Genomic DNA, 23,448 nt, shown 5'->3' with positions numbered 1-23,448 from the left:
GGATCTCTCCCTGTGCCCTGTCTGCCCAGGCCCGGAGAAGTCGGATTGAGGTTCTCCAACTCCCCTGAGCCTTGTCCTCCCAGTCGGTAATAATTTCCACAACTGTTACCAAGCACCCACTACGGACCTAATGGTTAGTTCACATAACACTACCTTGGAGTGGGTCTTGTGCCTGCGAGAAGACTGAAGCTTAAGAAGGTCAAGGCAGTAATTCCCCTGTGGAACTTACATTAGAACCTCCTGGAAGGCTTGTTAAAACCTGGGTGGCTGGACCCCCACCCCCAGGTTTCTGATTCAGCAGGTCTGGAATTGGGCTCAAGAATTTACATCTCTAACAAGTTCTGAAGCTGCTGGCCCGGGAAACACACTTTGAGAACTTCCGGGTTAAACGCACAGGTACAAAACAGCACCAGCATGCAGATTCAGATCCGGCCTCAAGACCTGTGGCCTCCCACTGCCCTTGTGTGTGTCTGTGTGTCTGCGTATGTGTGTTTATGTGTCTCTGTGTGTGCACTTATACATACGTGTGTGTTTATGTGTATCTGTGTGTGTGCATATATATGTGTGTGTGTGTCTGTGTATATATACGTGTGTGTGTATGCGTATGTGTGTTTATGTGTCTCTGTGTGTGTGCGTATGCGTATGTGTGTCTGTGTGTCTGTGTGTGTGTGTGTGTCTGTGTGTGCATATATTACGTGTGTGTGTGTCTGTGTGTGTGTCTGTGTCTGTGTGTGCATATATTACGTGTGTGTGTGTCTGTGCGTGTGCACAGGTGCTCGTAGGATTTTATTTCTGCGTTAGCAGTAACCCCAGCTGCATCCTGCTTGGCCCAGCCTCACCGATTCACCACTTCCCACGCTGCACCATCCGCCTCGCACTCCCCTGCTCCCCCAGAGCAGCCAGCCAGGGCCTCCAGTTGGGCTTGTTAATTTTATCTCCTACCACTTGGAAAGCACAACAGCTGTCAGGGGAGGGGCGAGGCAGGTGAACCGGTGAACGGGGCTGCCAACCAGCTCTCCTCAGAGAGGAAGGCGGGGTGGATGGGCTACACCCGCAGCCACTGGGTACCCTTGTGACCCCGCTCCACTCAGAAGGGCCTCCGTCTCCAGGCAGGGAGGGTCTGGGCAGTGGCCACCGATGCTGGCAATGACCTGGACCCAGATCCCCACCCCTCGCCGGTGCATCGGCACGCGGGCTCCCGCTCGCTTCCAAGGTTGGGGGTTGTGATCTGGCTCAGCAGATGCCACATAAAAGGGCCCCATTGCAGCTCATATACGCACAGACACTGCGTTTATCTCTCCTGTCACTGATGGCGGCTCCATTTGGGGGCTTTTTGTCAGTATTTTTTCCCCTTGGCTGCCGTCACTACTCAGTTCAATATTTAATTTTCCCATAAAGCAAAGCGTTGTGCCTTTCCTTCTCTCTTTTTCTTGCTGGAGTCCCCCTTCTGCTGGTGGGCTGTTTCTTCCTCAGGCTTCTGCAGGGAGAGAGGGGCTTGGACATGGCTAAGATTTCAGCCCTTCCAAATTGGACAGGGGTGGGAGGGCAGGACACTTAAGTCCCTCCTCCCAGCTCATTCATTTGACAAATGTTTATTGAGCGAATCCTTGTGTGTCAGGCCCTTGGATGTAGCAGTAGACAGAAGAGTTCCTGTCCTCATGGTGCTTACATACTAGTGGGGTGTGTTGGAAAAAAAGACAAGTGTGAGAACCAGTATACGAAATAACTATACCTTATGATGTGTTCTATGAAGAAATAACGAGATGCTGTGACAGAGAATAGAAGAGGCTCCTCGCTCAGATTAGGAGGTGGCATTTGAGCTGAGACTTGAAAGATAAGCAGGACCCAGCCTTGCTCAAAGCTGAGTGAAGGACTTCAGGCAAAGCAAAGAGCAGATGCAAAGGCCCCGGGGTTGAAACAAGCTTAGGGTGTTTATAGACCAAAAATATCTCCGTATATTTGGAGCATGGTGTTGGGGGGAGGGTCGAGACAAGGCTAGAGGTGGTGGCAGGGCCCACGGCATTGCAAGGTCTTTCGGGATTCCTTCCACAGATTGTGTGCTTGTCTGTACTAGAAGTGAAAGAAGGAAAAAAGCAAACAGGAATTGAAATTGAATCCCTGCGTGGCAGGCTTGCACTAGCTCTGAGGTTAAAGAAAGACGAAGCTCCAGCCTTCAGAAAGCACACGGCCTAATGGAGAAACAGACGTGGGCCCGGGACAGAATGACAAGCACCTACGGGTATGACAAGAACAGGATGCTCCAGGAATCCAGAGGATGAGCCCTAACCCAGTTTGGGAAAGTACTGGAAGGCTGCCTGGAAGAGGCAACAGTTAAGGGCAGACCTGAAGGATGAAGCCGAATTAACCAACAGAAGGACTGGTATGTCCGGGGCACAGAGGAGGTGAGCAAGGCGAGGAAGGAACCTGGGGCACTTCTGTGTGGCTGGAGCAGAGAAGTCTTCCTGGAAGAGATGCTGTTTTGAGTAGCATCTTAAAGAAGCAGAGAGAGACCGGTAGAGAGGATGGGAAAGACACAGAGATGTGGGACAGAAAAAAAGAAAGAAAGAAATTAAAATAGGAAGCATGGAGGAATATTTATATTCATGAACACTTTTATATTGAGGGTGGTTTTCTTTCTTTTTTTTGAATATGGTATAGTGACTAGTAGCTGATTGAAACAGAAGGCAGTCAATAGAGCAGGCATGCTGAGAGGGAAGAATGGATTTTTGCAAATAATGTAATTTTGAACTTGTCTTTTCCCTCCCCCACTCCTCCCCAAAATCTAATTGATTACCGCCCTTTGATAAATGACACCCAGAGCAGGAGTGTGCTAAGACCAATTTAGCACAAGGTACTCAAGGAAAAGGAGAGATTATCCCTTCCTCCAGACAGTGGTCACCCCTGAGAGGAAGAAGAACTTCCCCTCTATGTCCCTCCCAGCCCAGGGAGAAGTGAGAGCAATTGAAGAGGTAATATAAATAATCCCTTTCTACTTCACCATCCTTGTAGAAGGTTTATGTCCATATTCTCACTTGCTTCTTCTCTCAAAATCTTGGAAGCTGAAAGTTTGGCAGGATATGTTTTATTGAACCCATTTTATAGATGGGAAGACTGATGTCCGTGTGGGTCAGTTGATTTGCCCAAGGTCCCATGGGATGTTGGTAACAGAGCCTGGGCTGGAACCTTGGCCTCACTCTATTTGAGCTGGTTCCCTGGGAGGAGTTGGGGGGAGCCTCATGGTGGGGAGAGAATTTAACTCCAGTAGATACAGTTAGACCCAGATCTGCTGGGGTTTATATCACAACAGGTTTGTGTCCCTGAATTGCAAAAGCCAAAGGATGATTTACAGAGCTAAGAGCCATCACATTATCTGCAAAGTGAGTTACGATGACCGAAACAAAGTTCTACTTTCAAGAGAAAAACGCAATATTTCAGAGTTAATTTCATAAAACCGATCACCCAACCATTGCCTCACTGTGTCGATGTTAACAGTAGAGTCTAAAATAACTTTGATTCCTGCCCCCTCCTCAATGGCCTGGAACAGAGGCGTGCTGTGCTGTGTGGCCGTGTCAGATGTGAAGCCGCTTTACCTTCCCAGATGCTGGACAAAATCAGTCGAAGAAACTTCTAGCAGCAATTCTCTCTGCTTAAGGCAAAGTCAAAAATAAACTGGGGGGCTTCCCTGGTGGCGCAGTGGTTAAGAATCCTCCTGCCAATGCAGGGGATGCGGGTTCGAGCCCTCGTCCGGGAGGATCCCACATGCCGTGGAGCAACTAAGCCCATGCACCACAACTACTGAGCCTGCGCTCTAGAGCCCGCAAGCCAGAACTACTGAGCCCATGTGCTGCAACTGCTGAAGCCCGTGCGCCTGGAGCTCGTGCTCCGCAACAAGAGAGAAGTAGAGAAGAAGATGGGCACGGGGAAGACTGAGAGTAAGGGAAGGTGCTAGACCACGAGCCTAAGAAGCAGCAGTTTGTGGGGGAAAGAGTGCTGTACGTAGTCAACGGAAGGGAAGAGAGGAAGAAGGGGGAGAGGATGACGTGTGGAGTGAAGCATCCCGAGGCAGCCAAGGACTCCCGGGTGTAGACAGCTCCCTGACCACCCGCACTCAGAGCCCTCCGGCGGGCAACAGGAGGCGAGATGCAGAGTGACATTTTCCTAGGACACAGCAACTGAGGAATACGTTGATGCAGAGTGTGGGAAGCCTGGACTGTCCACGCCGATATTAGCAGCTCTGCCGTGTCCTGCTCCATACAACTGAAATCCGTTAGTGTCTTATGAGCTTGACTAACTGTACATATTGTTAACACCTGCTCAGAAGTATAACGAGGGACAGGAACACAGTTCCCAATCAGGGTCTGTGTGGGTGGTGTGCGTGACTTGGGTGCAGATCTCCAGAACGGGGTGTGTGTGTGTGTGTGTGTGTGTGTGTGTGTGTGTGTGTGTGTGTGTGTGTGTGTGTGTGTGTGTGTGTGTGTGTGTGTGTGTGTGTGTGTGTGTGTGTGTGTGTGTGTGTGTGTGTCGGGGGGAGCACTTGTGCTGTACAAAGAAGCCTGGTCAGGATTTGGAAGGCCTGGGTGCCAGTGCAGGCACTGCCACTGACTGACGGTGTGACTGTAGGCAAATCTCTCCCTCTCTCTGACCTCAGTTTGCTTACCTGTAAAATGGAAGGTCTAGACTGGCCCTCTCCAATAGAAATATATATTTATATATTTAATTGTAGGCTTTCTAAAGACCACATTAAGAAAAGGCTTTAAAAAGTTAAAATGAATTGGAATAATAGATTTGTTAAATCCAGGGTACCCCATGTATTATTTCAATAAGTAACCAGTATAAAAATATTCATGGTATACTTAACACGCTTTTAAAAAATTGTCTTCCGGATTCAATGTGTATTTTACACTTACAGCACATATGAACTTGAAAAAGCCACATTTCAGATGCTTGAGAGCCACAGGGATGGGCGGCTACTGTATTGGACAGTGCAGGTCCAGAGCATTTCTGGTCTCCTCACTAAACCATGAATGTCCCGAAGGCAAAGACGATGATTTATTTTCCCAGAAAGTAGCAAAGAGCCTCAAAGAAAGAACGTTAATAAATTTGCCTGATAAATGCATCTGACATGCACTTTCAAAACACTTTCAGGTACTTTGTTATTGAATCCTCACAGGTACTCTATAATTCCAATTTGCAGATAAGGAAACTGAGGCACCGAGTGGCTACATAACTTGCCCAAGGTTGCCTAGCTGGCAAATGGTACAGCTTGATCTTTAAACCCTGGGTAGTGTGATTTAGAGCCCATCCTCTTCACCATTGTCCTATACTATCTCGTTTATAATAGTGAGATAAATAATATTAATTAAAATTGCTCAACTGTATTGCAGGCTTACTACGTGCTAGGCATCTTGTAAGCATCATCTCATTTATTCCTCAAAGCAATCCTATAAGGAAGGTTCTAGGTGTCTAATTCCTGTTTGCTCAATGAAAGTAAGAAAGAAGAAATGAGGGATTTTAAAGGTGCCCCCTGACTAGCCCTGAGCCTCTAGTATAAGGGTCCACAACCCCCAGGCCATGGACTGGCTGTTAAGACCTGGGCCGCACAGCAGGAGGTGAGCGGTGGGCAAGGGAGCGAAGCTTCATCTGTATTTACAGCTTCTCCCCATCGCTCGCATTACCCCTTGAACCATCCCCCCAACCCGTCCGAGGAAAAATTGGCTTCCACAAAACCGGTCCCTGCTGCCAAAATGGTTGGGGACCGCTGCCTAGGATTCTTGGAGGGTATACTTATCCCTACCCATAAGCCACCATGAGCAGTGACAGAGAATTATTCTAAGCTCTAATTGGCATGGTCCCTTGATCTTTGGGGCATCCGAGTTGAGTAGAGCCACCCACGGGAAGAGTTCCTCCAAGGATCTGGATTAAAGGTATCCGTGAGAGTTGAGATGTGTCAGGTAAATGAGCATCCCCAGCAGCTAAAATGTGCACTTAGGGCTAAAGGCGCTGATAGGTACGAACTTCTTTCTTCTTTCCAAAGATACGTCAGTGTTCCAGCTTAGTATTTGAGCCCTGGAGCCAGGGTGCTGGGGTTCAAATCCAAACTCTGTGAACCCCAGAAAGCCACTTCACCTCTTAAGTTTCCCCATCTGTAAAATGGGAATAAATAAACCCATGTAGATGCATGGTGAGGATTAAATGAATTAACACACGTGAAGGGCTTAGAACAGCTCCTGGCTCCTAACTGTTGGTCATTGTTGGTTCTTGCCGTGGGATCCAGGCTTTCAGTGAGTCCTAGAAAACTTAGATCGCAGACTGTGACTTGTGGATAATTGAAGTGTTCTGGTGTGTTTTTCCCCTCTCGGAATTCCTTACCCCACTTCCCATCTGTTTCCTACCACCTCACACTTAATTACAGTTCTCCATCTATTGTTCTCCCATTGTTTCCCGTTTGTTCTGCTTCCCTTGCGACAGCACATGGCGGCTGCCTGAGCGAATGAATGGTTCATACCTGGCTTCGTTTCACTAGACCTTAAAATAGAGTTGCCAGGCGTCTGTCACCCCCGCCAGACTGTGAGCTTCTCGACGCGCTGTATCCGTTTCATCACTGGGCGCCTGTGGTGAGCACCTGGCACCATGCCTGCACCTAGTAGGTGTCAGGAAATGTTTGTCGGATTTAATTAAACTTAACTGGAGTGAAAACCCCTTGCAGGAAGGAAAGGCCCACCCCTCTTCATTTTCTCTGTGTCTCCCACTGCACTTGACCTAAGGCTACAAGAAGCCAGAACTGACAGCCTTTCCTAAGCAAAGTTGTAAGGTTCTGGCTCCTGTCCTGCTGATAACAAGGAAGTTGCGGAAATAATCTCAAGAGTCATAAGACTAGTGAATTCCTAGCACGTGCTAAGCCCTTTCATATCGATTAGCTGGTTCATCCTTCAAATGTGTCTGCCAAGGATTAATCCCACTTAGCAAATCGGGAAACTGAGGCTCACAGTTTTGGTAACTTGCCCAAGGACATGGAGGTGGCGGTGACCTCCCTGGGACTTGGACCCAGGAGTGCCGGATGGCTCCACATTTGACCTCTCAATAACCCACGGTGCCTGGGAACACCTGCTTTGGCAAACCAGCCAGTAGTGGGCGGTGAGGAGAGCAGAAAGGGAAGCTGGTGGGAAGCGGGACCAATCAAAATAAGCCAACTTTGGGGGGAAAATAAAAAGAAAGAGGGAAGACTCTTGGCTCTAAATATCTCTCAAAGTCATCTGCTTCTCCCGCTCTGCCCTCACCACGGTCTAAGCGACCCATCTCGCTGGCTTAAACAGCACTCTGTGTTTCCAGTCTCTTCAAAATGCAGCTCAGATCATATCTCTGCTGTTGCTTGAAGCCTTCTTCCTCCTGCTCTCAGGACAAAGAAGAAAAACTCACAGCCAGCGGTGGGCTGGCAAACCTGCTCTCTGGGGGCCTGGGGTGGGGACGGCGGAAGAAACAAACAAGAAAGCCCTGATTTGCAGTGGTGGCTGATTTCCATGGCGTAAAGATGCCCACCGTGGCCTGTTTCGATCTAGCAGCAGTTTAAGAACTGGTTCACAAAATTCCCAGCAACATCACAATCGGCTCTCAGGAGCTGGTAGGAACCAGCCACAGCACACCACTGCAAGCGGTGACCCACCAGCGGTGCCCTGCACATCTCCCCAGCCCCAGCAGGCACCACGTCCCCGCTCCTTGCCCTCCCACCACACAGCCTGCCTTCCATCCCCCCTGCCCTGAGCCAACTGTCACGAGGCCTTTGCACATGCTGTTCCCTCCACCTGCCACACTTGTCCTCTGCCTACTCTTGCGTCCTCAGGCACAGCACGGCGTCACTCCCTCAGGCTTGAGCGGGTCCCTTTACATCCTGTTATACCTCCTGGTATCTGATGCACTTAGCACAGTTGACCGTGTGATCACTTGATTCATGGTTATCTTCCCCACCAGGCTGTAAGCCCCGTGAGGCAGGGCCTTGTCTGTATGCCCAGTAGCGACATCCTTCTCACTGTCGTTGCTGCCAGTGGCACCCCCTGGAATTGTGCAATATTTGTCCCCCACCCCAATGCCCAGTGTGGGACCTGGCCCATCCTAGGTAATCAGTGAACTCTTCCCGAACCTTCCAGTTAAGCATTGGTCTTCCTGTGCTTCTCTTTTGAGTAGCTCCTCCCACCTCCATTGAGGTGGTGGCCGCTGACACACCAGCCCCCTTCAGCCGCTACCAAGCCCAGAACTTCACGCTGGTCTGCATCGTGTCGGGAGGGAAACCGGCGCCCACGGTGAGTACCTCTGGAGTCGTCCCTCCTCGTCCCTGCCGGGCCCCCCTCCTTCGTGGCCCATCCAGCTGCCCCTGTCACCACAGCGCTCACTCTGCAGAACGAAGGATAGAGGCCACAGCTTGCATAAATTAACTCTGCCCCGTCTGCCTTGGTTTGATCCTGTCCACTCATCTGACCTACCCAGGCGCCCATATGCCTTTCTTGCTCCCAGTCCCCTGGTGCTGAGAACCCCCGCTTCTCCTGGACCCTGAAATCCTTGAACTGCACAGTGAGGGTGGGCTTCAGGGGAGCCCAGCCTCAAGCACACCCCTACCCCAGTTATTGAACAGGATGGAGACAGATGAGGCCCGGAGAAGGCAAGGGATGTAGAGAGAGTCAGCCACTGTGTTCTTGACAGAGCTGGGACTCAAGGTCATGTCCTCCAGCTCCAAGTCCACTGGGGAGGGTAGGAAGGAGGGAGGAAAAGGGGGAGGTGGGAAGCGGGGAGGAGGGGGAAATCCCTGTTTGGGCCAACTCCTTATTAGCCCTGCCCTAAGCGCTTTGAGGCCTGTCAGTGCAGCTCACGAGTTACTGTCATGGCCGCTCTAAGGGGCGGGGTGGGGGTGGGGGTGGGGGTGGGGGGTGGGGGGAGGGGCTAGAATGGGAGAGCATGTGGGGGGCTGTCTTCTAGCCCCTAACGTCACATGCACCAAATGACCCTGAGCAAGGAGACCTGCCCTCTGCTCCTCAGGTTCTTTGAGGAGGTTTAGGTTGTGGGCGACATTATAGTTTTTCAGCATTTTTAGAAGCATCAGGACCTGTTTGGTCTGATTCAAATACACGGAAGCCCCATGTTGAAAACATTTAAAAGTGAAGGAAGGGCAAGTTGCCCTAATGGGTCCCTGAGGCACCTCTGTGGAACCCTGAGAGTTCCCTGAACCATATTGAGAACCTACGGGCTATGTGCTCCCAAGGCCAAGTTTAACCTTATATGATACTTTGAGTCTTGACCTTGTGAGTTTCACACATCACTAGGGGTGGGGCTGGAGCCTTGGGCAGGGGGATTAGAGTTCAAGGTGGGGAGGCAGGGGCTCTCCTCCTTCCAGACCCTTGACTGTCTCACAGGCAGGATCCAGTGGGGTGACCTTGGGACCAGGCCAGCCCCACCCCAGGACCAGCTGTCCAGGACAGGACAGGAGTGGAGAGAACCAAGACAGGGCAGTAAGCAGGTGCTCAGAGGCACAGGGGGCAGTAGGCGGAGGTGCAGAGACGAGCCTTTGATGAAGCCCATCTCCCTCCACCTGCACCTTACAGTCCTGAGGACACAGAGGAAAAAGCAGCTTCAGAGCCAGCAACTGGCGAGAGAAGAGCGTGGTCCCAAGATTTCCCTTTGGAGCCCATAAAGACGTCTGCCCTCTCGAAAATGAGACAAGCTCGTCTTTTTCTCCAAAGAAAAACTCCTTTTCTGCAGGGCACAGAGAAAGTCTCCTCACCGCCCTGGGGCTTCAGGAAGACCCCCTCCTCCCCGAGCTGGCCATCTCCTGCCATTTAAGACACAGCAGTACAATATTCAAATATATATATGTAAAAATATATATATATATCTGAAAGGTCCTCATCTCCCCACATTCCAGGCACCTTACGTTTGCCTGCGATATCAAAACTTGAAAGAATTCTTTGACATAAATTACAAACCTGCTTTTGAAGCACTTTTCAAAAAAGAAAGAAAGAAAAACCCCAAAGCAGGCTATTATGTGCATAAGAGATTCTTCGTTGGAGCTGTAAACTCTGACAGACTCTGCGCACCCCACGTTTCATTCGCCCCCCCCACCTGGTCCTCCTCCGCATCCTCCAGCTCCCTTTCCCCACCGGCACCAGCGTCCCCAGAGCTGCTTCCTGTCCTCCTCTCACCCTGTCTCCCATCGATTTATTTAAAAAAAATACACCCAATCCCCACAGGCCCCTGGCATATGTACCAAAATAAAAAGGCAGCAAATTAAATGAAATGCCGCCTCTCAAAACTCCAATTCCCTGTTGGCGGAGGAAGTGAGAATATGCGGCCTATTGCCTCATTCCGCACCTAGCGCCTTCCCACACGCACACCTGTTTCCTGTCTTCCTCTCCAAAACCTCCAGGATGTGCGCACACACACACAGATCCTTTCCTTCTCCTTCTGACATCTCACTTAATCTCTGGCGCTCTTCCACCTTCACTCTCACCCACCTGCTCTCCCCAGGTGGGCACGGACCACACCCTTGGAGCCCAGGGGGGCTGCCAGGGCCGTGTCCAGGGTGCTTTTTCCATGCACTGTTTCTAAGCGTCCAACAGCCTCATGAAGTAAGTGTTCTCATTCCCTTCATGAAGTAGGTGTTCTCAGTAAGGAAACTGAGGCTCAAAGAGGCTCACCAGCTCAGCCTCTGCCGCCAGAGCCTGCGTGTCCCCATTGAACCGAGCTGACTCAGAGCGCTTGGGGTGCTGGAGGGAGAGAGCGGTCCATCTGGAAGGCTACTAGGAGGAGGAGGCTCCTGAAGGATTGGACTCCTGTGGCCAGTTCCTCTGAGAGCCCACTGGGAGGTCCATGTCATTGGGGCAAAATCTTTTCCCACACCCTCCTTGCAATTTCAGGTTTATTTCAAACGAGATGGGGAGCCCATCGACGCAGTGCCCCTGTCAGAGCCGCCGGCTGCTAGCTCCGGCCCCCTCCAGGACAGCAGGCCCTTCCGCGGCCTGCTGCACCGTGACCTGGACGACACCAAGATGCAGAGGTCACTGTCCCTGCTGGACGCTGAGAGCCGGGGCGGGCATTCCTACACAGAGCGCCCCTCCCGCAGCCTGACCCCGGATCCCAGCATCCCCCTCCAGCCAACCACCGAGAACATCCCCGAGACGGTGGTGAGCCGCGAGTTCCCCCGCTGGGTCCATAGCTCCGAGCCCGTCTACTTCCTGAGCCACAGCCGTACGCCGGGCAGTGACGGCACCGTGGAGGTGCGCGCCCTGCTCACCTGGACGCTCAACCCGCAGATCGACAACGAAGCCCTCTTCAGCTGTGAGGTCACGCACCCGGCACTGTCGATGCCCATGCAGGCAGAGGTCACGCTGGGTGAGGCTCGACGGAAGCCACTCTGCAGGGCCCCTGCAGAGATGGGCGGTGGGGAGCCTTGGAAGAGGGCGGGCTGCCGGCGACCACGGAGATGGGAAGTTGGAGCGAGCCGGGGTCGGGGTTAGGCACGGAGGTCAGAGGCAGGCTATTTGGGAGGTTTGCTGAGCTGTGTTGGAGGACATAGGAAATTACAGGGAGGTCTGGGGAGTTTGGTCCAGCAGGATCAAGGATATGGAAGTCACAGAAGTTTTGCTAGATCAGTGTTAGAAACATGGGAGGTTTTCAAGATTGAAGATGGAACAGGACACTCCCAGGGAAGTTTGCTGGGTGAGTGAAGAAGACACAGGAGTTGGGACTCATAAGGGAGAGTTGCTGAGTCAGGTCAGGAAACGTCCAGGGAAGGATGGGAACATAGGAGGTGACAAAGGGGTTTTCTCGATTGAAATAAGAGACCCTTGAGTGCAGGGACAGTTACTAGGTAAGGATCATGAGTGTGGCAGGTTGGAAGCTTGTCGGATTAGGGTCAGGAATACTGAAGGTAGTTTTGCCAGCTTGGGGTAGGGAACGTATAGGACGTGGGAGGATACTGCTCTCGCTTACACTTTTAAGTACAATGGAAACCCTGTCATCTGCAGGGATGTGGGACGTGGGCGCAACCAGGAAACTGGATACCCAGGGATAGCTCAGCCTGAGAATTCAATCCCCATCTGGGGCCTGCTTCCTCTTCCCACAGAGCACCAAGTCTGTATGTCCCCAGAGCAGATCCTTGTTTCCCCTTGTACATCTCCTCCCAGCTGAGTAAAGGCAGGGAGACGGGACATGTGGAACCTTCTCTACTAGAAATATGAGGCTCTCAGAGCCAGGATTTGTATTGACTGGGGTGGGGTGGGGCAGGGAGCTGGGCACACTGACCCAGTACTGGCCCTCTTTGCCCACAACCCTCTGGACCTTGGTTTTCGGTACCCAGCAGTTGAACCCAGAGCCCAAGATGCCAGGGCTTGTCCCCTGCCTCTCCTGCAGTGGTGAAGAGCTGCATGGAAACATCTACAGCCCCTAACCGAGGCCCCTCATGACTGAGGACAGATAGCAATGACTGACGAGGGTTGAGACCCCAGCCTGTGCCTGGGGGTCCAAAGGCCGTCTCTGTTTTTAGCGAGTCCACCAGAAAACCCTGCACCAAACACCAAGAAAAGGATTTCATGTACATATAACACCTACTCTGTGCCAAGAACATATGCAAGGATTCTCTCATTCACTCCTCACAAGCAGTTTACCATGCAGTCCCATTTTACAGGTGAGCAAAACTGAGGCTCAGTTTGGTGGGGTCCCTTTCTCTGAGTCACCAACTTGTAAGTAGCAGAGCTGGGATTTCCAGCCGGGTCTGTTGGTGCCTTCTCCAATTCCCTTATGCCAACCACTGAACTTACCAGCCCCAGGACTGGGCACCCTTGCTGGCTATGGGGTTAGTTGTCTGAAGTCTGATTAAAATGGCCCTTTGATTCCCACAGGCCACTTGCCCACACAGAAAATAATAATAAGGGCTAACATTTACTGAACACCTACTATATACCATGGACCGTTGCTTTTCTCATATGAACACAATTAGTAACCCAGTTACCCAATTGGTAATCCTCATGGTCACTCAGTGAGGTCAGCGTTATTAGTATCCTCTATCACAGACGAGGCAACTGAGGTGCAGGGAGGTTAAGTAAGTTGCGCAAGGTAAGTGGGGGAGGGTTCAAAGGCAGGCAGTGTGGCCCCAGTGTCTTGCCCTTAGCCTCCACTCACTGTGCTGCCTCAGGGCATCTGTTGTCATGGTGCCTGCCCCCTGAGTACCATTTGCTCATCATGCCATAGAAACTTCACAAGCACCCCTTACGGCCAGGCCCTGTGCCAGGCGCTGGGATTATCCCCACGCAGAGCCTGTCCAAATCCCTCTCTCAGCCTTCCCACCTTGCCAGAACTCCCGCCCCCAGTTTCTCTGAACCCTCCATTCTTCCCAGAGTTCCTTCTTGCATTTGAACCTCCCTGTCCCCAAGATACAGTCTGCTTCCAGGCTGGGAAGCAGAGCATCCTCGACCCTTCAACGGGATGCCTTGCCCATGAAAGCCGCCCCCAGCCTCTCTTGCCCAAGGCTTGACTTCCCACGGGAGGGCTTCCCTGTCCCACCCCCACAGAGAATGAGAAAGACGAGACCAGACAAGGACTTCCGAGCAGCTGGAAAGGTGAGCTTGCAGTTCACATCTCCCAGTGATGGACGGGGTGCTGCCACTGGCTTGTTCCACCCCCTTCCCACCCCGTATCCCAAGCCATAGTAAAGCACTTGCCTGCCCTGTCCCAGATTCCAGATGGTTCCCTTGACCGGAGCCACCTGGTGTGCACCCCCAACCTCCATCATCAGAGCAAGAGAAAGGCCCACTCACAGGCAGTGGGCATGACAGATATGTGTGTGCCCACGGGGAACTGGGGGACATAGCAGGGCCACCCAGGCGAAGGGGCCAAATTGGGTGGGTGAGTGAAGAGACCCCCAGGCTGGCTTCCCGTCTTACCGCAGCTGCTGTCAGTTGGTGAGGTCTCAAGCCTCTTAGGTCTCTGAGCCTTGTTCTCTGACCTGCTGAGTGGGGGAATAATAGTAACCTCATAAATGTTTGGCGCATGTGATGGCAGCCAGGCTGTATGCAAGATGCTTTTCTCCAAGATCTCCTTGCAGTGACCCTATCAGGCAGCGGAGAGACGCCATCATTATCCCCATTTTATAAGTAAGGGAACCCAAGCTTAGAGCAACTCTCCTCAGGTCACCCAGCCAGGTCTGACCCCAGAGCCCATGCTCCTAACCACTGAGCTCTACTGCCCATCCGGTGGGGCTGTGGTGAGGACCCATGGAGCCAGTGGGTGTAGCCGGTGGAGAGTGGTGTGAACCAGAGGGGTCCTGAGTGAGTGCTTACCCTTCACACAATCAAGGCACCCTGTACTCTGGCCATGGGGGTGAGACAGAGGGCTGCATGAGATGACCCCGGGGCACAGAATCCAGTCATCTGGTCAGGACTTTAAAAGTTAGGCCAGCAAGGGTTGAGGCATGCCTCTCTGTGATGACCCTTTGCTTCTTCTGTTCCCGCGGCCAGGGATGCCCTCCCCAGCTCAGATGCCACTGCCCCTAAGAAGACAGACGCCTGGTGGTCCTAGAGCCCATCTCAGTAGATAGCAACTACACTCTTCCCATTGATCAAGCCAGAACCCTTGGAGTCACCCACTTTCCCCCTCTTCTCTCCTACCCAACAGCCAAGCCATCCTTAAGCCCTGGCAGCTCAACCTCAGAATATATCCCACATCTACCCTGTCTCATGGTTTCCTCTCCGACCACCCCATCTAAGCACCGGCAGTTCACACTGGATTATTACAGTAGCCCCCAAACTGGCCTTTCTGCTTCCACTTATGTGCATTTCTGTTCTCCACTCTGATTGATCTAAAATATAAATCCACATACACACCCACCCAAAACCCTCCAATGGTAGACAGATTGATAGAACAAAAAAAGAGCCCAGAAATAGACCCACATATAGTCAGTTGATTTTTGATAAAGGTCCCTAGGCTGTTCGATGGGAAAAGAGAATGCTTCTTAATACATGGCCCCGGAACTACTGGACACACTTAAGGAGGAAATGAACCTGACCTCTACCACACACACACACACACACACACACACACACAAGAATTAACCTGAGATGAATCCCAGACCTCAATGTAAAACCCAGCATCATAAAACTTCTAGGGCAAAACACAGGAATATATCTTTGTGACATTGAGGTAGGCAAGGATTTCTTAAAGAGTCACAAAAAGCACTAAATGCAAATTTGAAAATTGGTGAATTGAACTTAATCAAAATCCAAATCTTCTGCTCCTAAGAAGATACTTTTAAGAAAGTGAAATGTGGCGAAATGGAAAAGCAATCTACAAACTGAGAGAAAATACTCTCAGTACAGAGATATGATGAGGGATTTGTATCCAAAATATATAAGGAACTACTGCAGATCAATAATGATAACTCAGATTTTAAAGAGAAGATATACAAGTGGCTAATCAGCATATAAAAAGATATACATCATTAGGGAAATGAAGACTAAAACCTCAGTGAGATACCATTTCACAACTACGAAAATGCCTAACATGGGAAAGACGGACAACACCAAATGTTGGCAAGGTCGTAGAACAATAAGAACCCTCATACAGGGCTGGGAGTATAAAAGAGTACTACTGCTTTGGAAAACTAGTAGTTTCTTACAAAGATAAAAATACCCCTCCCTACTCTATGACCCAGCAATTTCACTCCTAAGTATCTACCCAAGAGAAATGAAAACATACGTCCACAAAGACCTGAATGCTCACAGCAACTTTATGCATAACAACAACAACGACAACTGTAAAAAACCCAAATGTCCGTAACTAGGAAAATGGATGAACAAATCTGTGATATATTCATATAATGAACCACTTCTCATCAATACAGTTGAATGAACTCCTAATACACCATGGAGTTCAGAGACATTGTGCTGAGTGAGAGTCGTCAGGCAGAAGAGTACAGACTGCACGATTCCATTTATATGAACTCCTAGAACATGGAGCACACCTCTGAGGATAGAAAGTGGAACAGTGTTTACCTACGGAGGGTGGAAATTGACTGGAAGGAGGCATCAGGGGACCTTTGGAGGGATGGGAATGTTCTCGAGTTTGGCTGGGATAGTGGTGACACAGATGTTCACATTTATGAAGATTTGTCAAATTGTGTTCTTAAGAACAGTGCCTTTCCCTTATGTGAGTTTCCTCACCATTTAAAAATATATGAAAGTCAGAACAAAACAAAATAATCCTCTAGACCGCCATCACATCTAAAATTACATTCCCACGGTGCTCATCTCTCACACTCGTCTCTGTTACATCTGCTCCAGCCACAGGGTTCTCCTTACTCTTCCTTGAATATGCCCAGCTCAGACCCACCTCTGTGACTTGGCACTGTGCTTCCTTTCCGCCTAGATTAATCTTACCCCAGGTATCCTCAATCCCTCCTTCATCAGATCTCTGCTCAAATCTCCTACTCAGAGGCTCCTTCCCTGAACACCCTACTTCAGCCTCCTCCTCCTGGCCCCATCATTTCCTTACTTCGCTTTGCTTTCTGGCATTGTGTTTATCTCCACGTGCAAGTATATGATATACTTTCTTATTGCCTGGATCTTGCACTAGAATTTAAGTTGCACGTGGGCAGGGTCTTTACCTGCCTTGTTCACATGGTACAGGGCTCAGCACAATCTGTAACATATGACTTAATAAACACTTCCCTAATAATCAATTACTTAATACTTTTCTGGGTTGTTGTGAAGATTAAACAAGGCGTGCATACAAAGTGCTTAGCATAGTGACAGAGTAAGTGCTCAGTAAATATAAGCTACTGTTGTTACTCATTATTGTATCCCCAACATTGGCCTGCATAGTGATCGACACAGATTAGGCATAAAGAACTAGATGGTTCGAGTAGATGAATGAATGGGTGTGTGAGTGGATTAGTAGGTTTATGGGTAGGTATATGGATGGAAAATGGATGGATGGGTGTTATGGTGGAGGGATGAATAATATGATGGAATGATAGATGAATGCATAGAACAAATGCTTGGATGGATGGATGAATGATATGATGGAGGGATGAATAATATGAGAGAGTGATGGATGGATGGATAGAATGAATGCTTGGTTGGATGAACGAATGGACGCATGGATGTGTGGATGGGTGAATAAGTGGGTGCGTGGTTGTCTTAGTGAACACCTAGAATTCCTGTGGTGGGGCGCCTAGAGGAGCTTTCCGTGAGATTTCACAAGGCTCTCCTTGCAGCAAAATGCTAAGGAGAGTAAAGAGAGCAGTTATATAATCAGGATTTTTTGTACGCCCCTGAACAGATGCACACCACTTCACACTTCCATCTCATATCTCTCCCCCATTGTCATTTTCAGAGCAACTCCTCAAATAGTAGGATAGCAGTCTATTCTCCCCATTTACAGGTGAGAAAATTGAGGCCCAACAAGTTGGATTGACTCATCCAAGTCACATAACTGGAGAGTAGAAGACAGGCCTCAATCCTGGGTCTCCTGACTCCCACTCTTTCCATATGTCCAGGGGTTGAGGGGAGGGAAGTCCCGGGGGCTGAGAACCTTCCTTCAGGTACCTTCAGTGATGTGTTCTAGGGGCAGGAGAGAGGGGCCAGGACTTGACCACCGGGAGCTGCTAGTGGGTGTCAGCATGTGGTGGAAGCGTGTGGGTGACATCAGCTGGCCCGGCTTCCAGAAGCATCTGGATGCAGCAGTGAGGGCAGGAGTCAGAGGGGCCACCTGCCACCAAGGCTCTTGCCAGTCGGCAGCTGCCAGGATCGAGCTTGGAAGAGTGAGGGCAAAGCAGACCCCTTGCCTACCCACCCTCTGCCTCTCGGGGTCAGCTCCACACAGGAGCCTCTGGACCTGGCAGCTCAGGGCAGCGGGGGAGGGGTCTGGCTGCCCACGTGGAAGAAGGCATCCAGCTTTCCCCCTCCTCCACTCCTGGGTTCCAAGCTTCGCTCTAAAGACCTGTGCAACTTCAGGTCCCGCCCCTGCCACTTCTTTGCTGTGTGACCTCGGGCAAGCCACTGCCCTCCTGGGAGCCAGTTTTACGGCCTGCAAAATGGGTTTCATGGCAACCTGCCTCGTAAACACCAAGATGGGTGAGACGGTCCTAGAATGACGTCTAGCACATGTCAGGCACCTGATAAATGTGAGTTCCCTCCCCTTGGGGCCAGGAGGCCCAGGCGCGGCCCGAAGTGGGTGGGTGGGGTCTTTTGGAACCGAGGCAGTTAGGAATCTGACCCAGGAGACGAGGTTGTCCGCCCTGGTTCTCCTGCTTACGCTTCTCCGGGACAGGGATGCCCTTCCACGCCCCCTGCTGGCTGCAGCAGGACAGTGCCATCCCGGCAGGACGAGAAGAGGAGACTGAATGACGCAGGGCCAGACCAGCCTATGCGGCGCTTCTCACCTGCAAGGGGACCTTGACAGCACTTGAATGTTCATTAAAAAGATGAGAAAGTTACCTGACTTCCCCAAGCCTTCATTGCCTTATGGGGACAATCTCGAGAGGTTGGAAGTGTAAATGAGGTCGTGCATAAAGCACGTCACAGAGCGCAAGGCACTTAGGACGCTCTGGACAAATGTTAGCCCTTAAACCCACCATCTCCCGATATTCCTAACAGCCCAGTGTGGTGGGTGGACAAGGGTTGCCTTGGCTGTTCCCACCCTGTGTTTGGGGAAAGCCAGGGGAAGTGACTGGTCCAGGGGCACACAGACTAGACTCCTTTCTTACGTGGGTGGACGCAGCAGCGGAAGCTGCCTAAACCTTCCCTGCCATTCCCTCCCCCTCACAGGCCTGGCTTTCCCACTGATGCCTCCCTCTGCCCCACACGGCCCTTCAGGTGTCTTGCTCGTGGTTTAATTAATAGTCCTTTGGTCTCATGAATGAAATTGGTTGGCAGTGCCTAGGAAATCACCCACATCTGCCAGCTGCTCTGATTTCTGCTCTGACAGCTCTGAGTGGGAAGGAGAGGCTCGGGTAGCAGGTGGAACAGATGAGGAGAACCCAGGCCAGCCCCAGGGCCTGGGGACAAAGCTTTTCTCCTGCCGCCACCCCTGGAAGATGTCCAAGGAGAGTGGCACAGAGCATGGCACTCTGATCAAAACCCTATCGCTTCCCCCTGGCCCAGGGAGCTCTATGGGGTCTGGCCCAGTCCCCACCCCCATCACCCCTGACCTTCCACCTCAGCGCCATGTCCTGGCTGTTCCCTCCACCTGGAACCCTTTTCAGGAGCTTCATCTCAGCTGAAATGTCAGCTCGTTGGAAGAGACACTCAGACCATCACTCCCCACTTGTCCAATTCTCCACACAGTGCCATGGCTCTCCAGTAGTTTCTTATTCACGTACTTATTTGTGTGTCAAATGTCTCCCCAACTAAAGTGTAAGCTCTGTGTCGGCAGGCACGTGTCTCCATTACCACTGCGTCCCCAGCCCTGCCCCAAAGCCTGCCACACAGTTGGCTCAATGATTACTTGTTAAATGAATGAATGAGTGATGAATGGACCTGGCAGAAAGAAGCCTGGCACAAACGTCATGGGACAAGAGAAACTGGCTCTTTGGGTGACCTTGGATAAGCCTCTTCGTTACCCCTGGGCCTGTTTCCCAATCTGAAACCTGAGAGATTGGACTCAGTGATCCCAGTGGCTCTTCCATCCCCGATGTGCTCTGGTTCATAGGAGAGCAGCACCCTTGGGCATCTTGTCTCCCAAGTTCAGAGAAGTTAAGCCACTTAAAAGAAGTGAAAGAAGTGATACAAGCAGGTGAGGAAGAGAGGCCGGAAGGGCACAGTCCAGGCCCAGGGAGGGAGATGGTTACCCCCACATTTTGCCACCTTCCACTCACCTCCAACCCAGAGATTCCAGAAAAACCCCACGGGGCATATTAACCTGGTAGAAGGCTCTCTGGAGCAGGGGTAATGAGACCAGAAATTTCATCCCAGTTCTTCACTGTGTGAACTTTGACAAGTTACTTCCCCTCTCTGAGCCTCAGTTAACTCAGCTATACAATGGGGATGATAAAGGCAGGAGCGCATCTCACAAGGGTTTGGTGTAGGTGGGAGTGTGGGTGTTCTGAGCAGGGCTGGGCGCTGGAGCAGGGTTCTCCCTGTTATAGCAGCTGAGTCGTCTCCCAGGTGGCACCCCCCTTGGATGTCCCTGACTCCACTGTGCCCTGGGCTTCTCCGATCTGACCCCTTGTTACACCAGTTTGTGCTCGTCTTTTGACCCCACTGAGAGTGAACCCCACGAGGACAGGGACTGTGCTCTGTACGCCGTTAAATCCCCAGGTCCCAGCGAGGGCTCGGGAAACGTGTATGAATGAATGCAGGCATGAACGTGTATGAATGAATGCAGGCATGAATGAATGATCCGGATGGGAACTTTCTCTTCCGTTCCGCCAGCACCTCTTTTCTTTGCTTAGTCTCCTCTCCCCGCACACACACACACCTCTCTGACCTGGCCTTCCTCTCCCTGTAGTTGCCCCCAAAGGACCCCAAATCATGATGACGCCCAGCAGAGCCCGGGTCGGGGACACAGTGAGGATTCTGGTCCATGGATTTCAGGTCAGCCTCTCTCTGAGCATCTGCAAGGGTGGCGGGCGGTCATCAGGCACCAACGGGGCATGAGCATTCCTGGCGGCATGCTCTGAGACCCTCCCCTTGACCTCCAGCACGGCCAGCTGGTCCGAGTCTCCTAATCTGTGTCACGGCAGAATTGGCTTCCACGAGGAATGGCATGGGGTGCACGCATGGATGTGCTCGCCCACCTGCAACTTAGAGCAGACATGGCACATGGATCTTGACATTCCTTCCAGCCCTAGAGTCCTTTCCTTCCTGGGGTCTGGGCAGCCAGTCCCAACCCATCCGATGAAGATGTGTTAATACCCACCCTGGCCAGGCCATGCCTCTGGCCCCTTCCTGTTCCGGCAGAATGGTTCCTCCTGTGACCCGACTCTCTCCTGCTCTGGCCAACAGAACGAAGTCTTCCCAGAGCCCATGTTCACATGGACGCGGGTTGGGAGCCGCCTCCTGGACGGCAGCGCTGAGTTTGACGGGAAGGAGCTGGTGCTGGAGCGGGTTCCCGCTGAGCTCAACGGCTCCATGTACCGCTGCACGGCCCAGAACCCTCTGGGCTCCACCGACACACACACCCGGCTCATCGTGTTTGGTACGCTGCGCCCAACTAGCGGATCGGGAGGGCTACCTGGGGAGGCCCCTGGTTGGAGCTTTCCCAAGGAGGAGGGAGCAGTAGGGGCCCAAGTCCCATAAATTTGCCCTAAGAGGGTGCCCCACAGGGAAGCACTACAGTTCAGTGGTTAAAACCATAACAGCTTTGGAGCTAGAGAACCCTGAGTTCAAATCCCAGACCCACCACTTAGCAGCTGGGCAACGCTGGGCAAACTGTTTCCCCTCCCTCAGTTTTTCCATCTGTAGAATGGGGCTGATACCGCCCAGCCCGCAGAGGCCGTGTGGCTGCCCTGAGAGGGTGCACATGACACCACACAGTGGGTGCTGGATGAGGGGCTTCCTTCGCCAAGTTCCAAATGCCATCCATGCTCTAGTTCTCTTTCTGTTCTTCCCAACAGAAAACCCAAATATCCCAAAAGGAACGGAGGACTCCAATGGTAAGTCTCCACTCTCAGAGCTTCTAGCTTAAAAGCTCTAGTCCCCCAAACGGCCCCTTTGTGTGACCTTGCCCCTCCCTCATGCCGTAGGCACATAATTGACCTCTAGTTGGGCCGAGTCTGGGTCAAAGGTCAGGAGTGGGCACTAAAGCAATTAAGCATCCCTAAGCAGCTGGCAGGGAGTTCGAGGGACAAAGTCTCTCTCAGAGAGCTCGGCTGCCGTGGTCCCAAGAAGATGTGTCTAGCGCTGACCGTGGGGTTGTGATCCGGGGCCCTTGACCACTTCATAGGATGGTGGGGCCCTTTATACTGCCCTCCTTCAGCTGCCCCCGAGCTGGGCACCACCCCATGGGACACAGACACTCCCCCCAGGCCTGCCAGCCCTCCCTTTCCCACAGTGAGCCAATCTCACAGTTCATGATGGAGGCCCCCACGCCTAGTCCCCACTGCAGTGTCCTGACGGCCACCGGGGAGCCTGACCTCCACCCAGCAGGCCTAGGACAGGGAAGAGGTCACGCACAACCAGGTGGGACAGATAGCAGAGCTAGGACTTGAACCCAGCCCATCCTAACACTGAAGTCCAGACTCTTGGCTGGGGCCCTTCAAAGCTCTGCGGTCCCCCGGCTCCACACACCTGTGCCCCCCAGAAAGCAAAGCGGGTGGGTCACAGGCCCTGACGCTGCTCCCTGCACAGGTTCCACGTCTGGCCCTGCTGGCATCCGGCTCACCTTGGTGCTCGCCCTGACAGTGGTCCTGGAGCTGACGTGAAGGCTCAGCCCTGCTCCCTCCATTCCATCTGGCACTGACATCTCTGCAATTGGTTTTCATTTCTTTTCTAAACTACTTCCAGTCTTGTTCTTAGTCTCTTTCTGTCCATGTCTTGGCTTCTTTGGTCAGTTTAATTAAAACAGAACATTTTTCCCCACCTCGGTCTATGGCTCTGTATTCTTCCTGGTCTATAGCAGCAACTGGGCACCTCCGGACATGCAACCTCGGGACGGGCACTGAGGGGGATGATGAAGGACATGGAGGGCATGCTCTTCCCTGGAGGAGGGGTGGAGGGGCAGCTCCTTGTTTCACACAAATCCAGTTGTGGGAAGTGGCCAGAGACTCTACTCAGGAAAGTCAAGTTCCCTCAGGGCCAAGTGTAATAGTCAGCTCTTGCCACAATAATGCTGCATAACAAAGGGACCCAAATCACAGTGGCAGGCAACAACAAGTATTTATGATTGTGTTTACGTTTAGGACAAAGTGGTTCAGCTGATATAGTCTGGACTCACTTGGGCAGCTCTGCTTCAAGCAACAGGCTATCTGGGCTGAATTCCAGGGGATGGGTTGGGCACAGGTCTCATCCATGGTTGTTTTCTCTGGGGCCTAGGCTAAAGGGGCTGTGGCTGTCTGACAGTTGATCCTCTTATGGTAGATCATCCTAGCTAAAGAAAAAAAACTCAAACCATGGAAGCGCAGTTAAGGCATTGGCCTGTCATGTCCTTGAACACTCCTTTAGCCAAAGCAAGTCACATAGCCAAGGCTAACGTCAATCAATTTCACATATAAGTCAATGGTAGAGGTTCCAGAATTTCCTGTTCAACTACTAGAAGGTTCCCCATGCCATTCAGCTATTGGAGGGAAGGGCTGAGAATGTCTGGAGATGGGTGGGGTTGGCATCTCTGAGCTGTGGCCAAAACCTGAGGGTCACCAAGGAGAGCCCTGGAAGACTGTGTTGATCTGGAGAGGAGAAGCTAGGCTGCAGTAACACATTAACCCCAGAGTTTTACGGGATTAACACAATAAAAACTTATTTGGGGCTCATGAAA

At 51.7% G+C, this 23,448-nt stretch overlaps 1 protein-coding gene across 7 annotated transcripts in view; it reads left to right on the top strand.

Annotated features, from left to right (window-relative positions):
• IGSF21 (immunoglobin superfamily member 21) overlaps positions 1-22,556 on the top strand; it is a 269,749-nt gene extending 247,193 nt beyond the window's left edge. For all 7 annotated transcript variants that reach the window (XM_060310412.1, XM_060310420.1, XM_060310418.1 and 4 more), the window contains 6 exons: positions 8,179-8,294; positions 10,899-11,373; positions 20,485-20,570; positions 20,982-21,174; positions 21,593-21,631; positions 22,326-22,556. In XM_060310412.1, coding sequence (XP_060166395.1) covers positions 8,179-8,294; positions 10,899-11,373; positions 20,485-20,570; positions 20,982-21,174; positions 21,593-21,631; positions 22,326-22,399 — 983 coding nt within the window. In that variant the 3' untranslated portion in view covers positions 22,400-22,556. The remainder of the gene's footprint in view (positions 1-8,178; positions 8,295-10,898; positions 11,374-20,484; positions 20,571-20,981; positions 21,175-21,592; positions 21,632-22,325) is intronic.
• The last annotated feature ends 892 nt before the right edge of the window (positions 22,557-23,448 follow it).

Source organism: Globicephala melas, chromosome 1 (assembly GCF_963455315.2).
Source record: "Globicephala melas chromosome 1, mGloMel1.2, whole genome shotgun sequence".
In the NCBI taxonomy this organism is placed as follows: domain Eukaryota; kingdom Metazoa; phylum Chordata; class Mammalia; order Artiodactyla; family Delphinidae; genus Globicephala; species Globicephala melas.
Note: the sequence above shows the minus strand (reverse complement) of the source record. Positions and strands in the feature narration are given on the sequence as shown.